The 5,010-nt window shown below is 35.0% G+C and overlaps 1 protein-coding gene across 1 annotated transcript; it reads right to left on the reverse strand.

The window, feature by feature from the left end:
• Positions 1-961: 961 nt before the first annotated feature.
• Positions 962-4,111, reverse strand: LOC107805601 (uncharacterized). Its single transcript, XM_016629668.2, has 6 exons — positions 3,482-4,111; positions 2,279-2,540; positions 2,158-2,194; positions 1,922-2,027; positions 1,525-1,635; positions 962-1,218 (listed from the first exon to the last, which is right to left on the reverse strand). The coding sequence occupies exons 1-6, from the start codon at positions 3,674-3,676 to the stop codon at positions 1,102-1,104; spliced, it is 828 nt and encodes a 275-aa protein (XP_016485154.1). The 5' UTR covers positions 3,677-4,111; the 3' UTR covers positions 962-1,101.
• Positions 4,112-5,010: the final 899 nt, after the last annotated feature.

Here is a 5,010-nt window from a genome sequence, read left to right on the forward strand (position 1 = left end):
AAATATTCTTTAAAATAAAATATATAATATAGGCAAATTGGGAGATTGGGGGGGGGGGGGGGAGGAAGAGGGCGAGAGAAGAGTGGATGGTGGAAGGTGGGGGTTGGTTTGGGAGGGGGAGATTTGCCGCAGCGGGGGTTGGAGGGTGGGCGGAGGGTGCCGTGGTGGGTGGGTGGGTCGGGGTGCAGGGTGGTAGGATAGGTATAGGGGCCAGGTGGCGAGGGTGTGGATTGAAAGAGAGTTTTGAAAAATAATTTCCTTCCTCTTGATAGAGAAGTCATTTTAGTCTAATCGAAGGAAAATGAGTTTATAAGAAAAATATTTTTCAAACATTTATGCCGACCAAACACAAAAAATTAAAATACAAGATGTCATATTGGTTACGAAGACAAATACAAGATGGAACAAGAAATTGATATTGCAATTTGAAGAGGATGGACGAAAAGAAGGGATGGGAAAACTTATGTTATACTAATTGTTTAGATCACTTGATCACACATGCAGTTATCATTTCAAGGGAATCGTGTTAGTTGCCAGCTGAATTTGTTTTCTCCTGTAACGTTTGACTGGTGAGGCCAGGATATATAACGATTTGACTGTGAGAAACTTGGTAACTTAACCTTATTCTGTGATGATTTTCACATACTTGGTTCCAATGTTCAGGCTTCATGTTAAGCCAGAGCAGTATAACGTGTTTATTTGATGTATAACCTTAGTAGAATATTCCATCAGAATTTAAATATATCCGCTACGCTTTGCTAGAAATGATGGAACACTAAAATAATAGGTGGAAAACCAGCTTAATGAGAAATGCAGAGGACTTACAAAGGCATTTAACCCTTTCAGGACTACAAAGAGGATTTTAAGTGAATATTATACAACCTTATCTTCGACTACTGTAGAATCTGAGAGAGAGGACTATCCAGTTTAGTCAAAAATCATATGGAAGCTGAAGTGGCAATTAGGTAAAATATAAATGTTTATTAATGCATAACGTATACAAATGTATAATATCGGTACAAACTTTGTCATACTTTTGAGAGCATTACCAGCTCGATCAGGTTGAAACTCCTTGAAAAGGAGCTCTAAATAATTACATGCTTAGGCCTCATGAATAGGAACTAATGGCATTTTGCCTCCGTAAATCTCAGGTAGCTGACTTTCATCAATGTCTTGAAGTAGGGTTGTCACAAGTCGTTTGTTTTCCACAAATGTGATCTGAGAAGAAAGATAAAAATCAATTTAATTTGGCGAAGATAATCTAACACATGGTTTAACCAATAACTTAACGTGGCAATCCCTAACTACAACTGCATAGTGGCGAAGCTAAGAAATTCAATAAGAGTGTTTAAATACACCCTTTGTCGGTGGGCTATGCAAGGGCAAAGTCAATTTATTTTTTATTCAATAATTTTTCAGCGAAGGATGTTCAATTGACCACCCTTGGCTACACATAGCTTCGCCCCTGTAACTGCAGCTTGACTAAACTCTAGCATTGTTTCATTAACAATTGAAGAGCCTCACCTTCTTTTTGGTCTTGTTATCAATAAAAGGATACACAATTTTCCACATTGTCCAGAATAGGTAAGGAACATGAACTACAATTAGTTTTTCAAGTCTTTCAGGGTAGCAGTCCTGCAATTAATAGTAGTAAACTTCAATATTATGGACTACAAGGAGAAAAAAATGAAAAGGATTTCACTTATATGCACAGGCGGTGAAGCGCTTTTACACTATCACAATATTTTAATATATATATGTTTTAACTTTTACTAGGTAAACTACCTTGTTTTCCAGGTTACTGATTCTTCTTACTATGGACGATTATCAATAGTTATCTGTTAGGTGATCTAATAGTATAAAAAAGACCTTACATTGTCCGTGTATCAAAGGTAAACTCAACAAAAATGGTTAGTTAGACCTGTAAAATGGACAGAGCCCCAATGTATGCACGAGCATCGCTGTTGGAATAGCCAAAACCTTCGAGATCTCCAATTACCACAAACTTTTCCCTACCTGGTGAGGTCCTGATTCATCAAAAAAGTCCCAAAATAAAATAATAAAAATTTCAAGGTTGCATGATCTTGACTAACTTGGAAGCTTCTTTGAAAAGGTAAATAATTTTGCCAACTGAGTATATAATACAAGATAGTGTACCTTGAACATAGTTTGTCCAAAGCCAAGACAACAAATCCTGGAAATCAGAACAAAGTCTTGACTATAAATTAAGTAGCAGGCCAAGTGGAACGGAATAAAGAGAAAGAAAACAAAATCATACGTTTGAACTCGTCAAGACCTCCTAGTTTATTCTGAAAATGTCTGCCACCTAAAACGACAGCAATAGGGCGTCCTTGTTTGTCGACTCCTTGCATGAACATTTTGTTGTGTGCTATCTGGTTTGGAATCTCACTCGGTGAAATGAAGCCATTTGGTGCAATGCTTTTCTTCCATTTAAGGCATTTCAACAACATTGCCGAAGCTTTGTCTACGTCCAGATCCCTAGCTCGAAGAAACCTTCTTATCTCAAAATCATCTACTTCCTGAAAACAATTGACGTAAAAAAAACTGATAAGAAGATGGATTCTGAGCCTAACTCAACTTCAAAAAACTAGCTTATGTCAATTCCTTTAATCAATGCACGACACTTAACACCTCCCCTACGGCAAGAGTTGGACATTTGGGGAATGAACATACAGCATAGGGGCTCAACATTGGATAAACCAAGAACATGCATGGGTCTGACTCTGATACATGATTTAGAATAATGAAGATTAGGCTAAATTCAACTGCAAAAGTAAGTTCCTGAGGTGTATATTTTCCAAGACCTACAACATCTTTTTAACTCACTAGAAGTTATACACTTATAGCCTGTTTAGTGTTTAGCCAAGCTTCTCTAAACGATTTTTTTTTTTTTTAAAGTTGAAGTGTTTGGCCAAGCTTTTGGAAGAAAAAAAAAGTGTTTACGAGAAGAAACGGAATCAGTTTTGGAGAAACAAGAAATATTAGTTTCTCACCAAAAATACTTTTGAGAAAAATATACTTAAAAACACTCTTTACAAGTTTGACCAAATACTAATTGCTACTGAGAAGTGCATTTTAAATTAATAAGTCAAACATAAACTGTTTTTCACCAAAAGTATTATTGAGAAAAAAATATTTCTTAAACTAAGCATATTTTAGAAACTTGGTCAAACAACACACTATTAGAAATCTTGATGTTTTACATGTAAACGGAAGGAAGGAAACTAATAAAGAGTTACTCCTTGCGTTTTACTTTATTTAATACTATTTTCTTATTAATTTGTTAAAAAAAAAGATATATTTTTATACTTCCTTAGGAAGAAGCTTTTGCAACCGATAAATATTATATCAAATTTATGACCAGAAATTTCAAAAATATTATAACAACACAAATATTATAACATATTCCAGACAGTAGTACTATACCAAACAAATTGAGACAGGAGTACTATTCAATTACCTTGGAAGAAGGATCTTGCTTTTCGACAAGAGCTCTCATAAGGCAAATCTTGTTCTTCTCTTCTTCACTGATTTTGTCATCGCATTGTACTTGGATATCCTGTGTTACTGATTCTCCTTCCCCCTCCAATTTTGTTTCACAATAAAGTCCATTATTGTTTAACTCTTTTGCTACTGCCTCAACCTTTCCCTCCATCACTTTCTTTCTTGCACCAATTACTAGCAGGAGAAATATACAAGGCACAGAAGAAGGTCCCAATTTTCAAGATAACAAAATAATCTGCTTCAATTTATGGCTAACTTAGAGGAGGAAATTAAAAAGAGGAATATAGGGAAGCTAGAAAAATTAAGACTTTGCTTTAATGAGTAAATCAAATGGGACCGCCGTGGATGTAGTTGACTAATAATTAATTTATAGGGACCAAATACTATTAAAACCGTAGAGATGAGTATCTATATACTTGTATTCTAGATGAGTATCATGTATTAGAGAATGCAAAAATTTGTCAAAATTTGTAAAGGTAGAACTGGAATTTAAAAGCAGTGAGTGCACCTTTTAATATACATATAAATATTTGTCAAAATAATAATAATTTTTTGTGGATACGTGTTTGTTTTCGTGGGTAACTCATCCGATCTATCTTGAAATTGAGGGTATTTGATATGTTTGTGGAAGAAAGATGTAGCTTTTCAACACGAGATCTCAGCCACATGTTAAATGTTAGATCAGATCTGCCTCTAATATTAATGCAATTGGAAACCATATATATAAGTATATTCTTAGAAAACTATACTGTACAAATATATGGGCCCCAAACTTAAATGTAATCTTTTTGGACTCGAGAGACACAAAAAAATTAAAAAAAATAATTGGGCACCATTTTATATATAGCGCGGGTATTCACCGCAATATACTTTAACGACGGTTTTGTCCGTTAAAGTATAGCGCGGCGAATAACCACGCTATACTATAGCGCCTTATATATGCGTGCTATACCTATATAAAAAACCGTGCCTTCTCCTTTCCCAACCAGACGCGAACCAGTCCCCCCCCCCCCCCCCCATTTTCTAATTGGGAAAACATCTCGATTTGTCCTTGTATTATTGTATATAGTTTACATTTGTCCCTCGTTATACTTTTCGTTCAAATCCATCCTTACCATTAATAAAGTAAGCAAAAATACACCTAACCATAACGTTTTGACACTGTGTCACTCGGGGCCCTCAAATAAATTGACACGTAATAATATATGTCAGCATTTTTATAAGCTCACTACCCAATATATTATTTTAATTCTTTTTTCCTTTTTTCTTTTACTTTTCTCTTTCTTCTTTTTTTTAACATCACTTTTTCTCCTTATCCAATGCCATAGCTCGCTGCAAGCTTTTGAAACCCATCAAGGATTTTTTAAGTTCCTGATAATGAAATTAAAAAGAGAATGAGATAGTTTTTTCTGAATGGGCTGAAAATGCTAGGACTACTAGTTATGATTAATCCCAAAGGTGACAGACCATTAATCTTCTTCCTTA

This window comes from Nicotiana tabacum, chromosome 4 (genome assembly GCF_000715075.1).
Source record: "Nicotiana tabacum cultivar K326 chromosome 4, ASM71507v2, whole genome shotgun sequence".
NCBI lineage: Eukaryota > Viridiplantae > Streptophyta > Magnoliopsida > Solanales > Solanaceae > Nicotiana > Nicotiana tabacum.

Excerpts from the sequence above, each read along its gene's own strand:
- LOC107805601 (XM_016629668.2), bottom strand. The coding sequence starts at position 3,676 with ATGGAGGGAAAGGTTGAGGCAGTAGCAAAAGAGTTAAACAATAATGGA. Across the intron at positions 2,195-2,278 it reads AGGTCTTGACGAGTTCAAAC|GATTTGTTGTCTTGGCTTTG; the intron begins GTATGATTTTGT and ends TCTGATTTCCAG. Across the intron at positions 1,636-1,921 it reads GGGCTCTGTCCATTTTACAG|GACTGCTACCCTGAAAGACT; the intron begins GTCTAACTAACC and ends TATTAATTGCAG.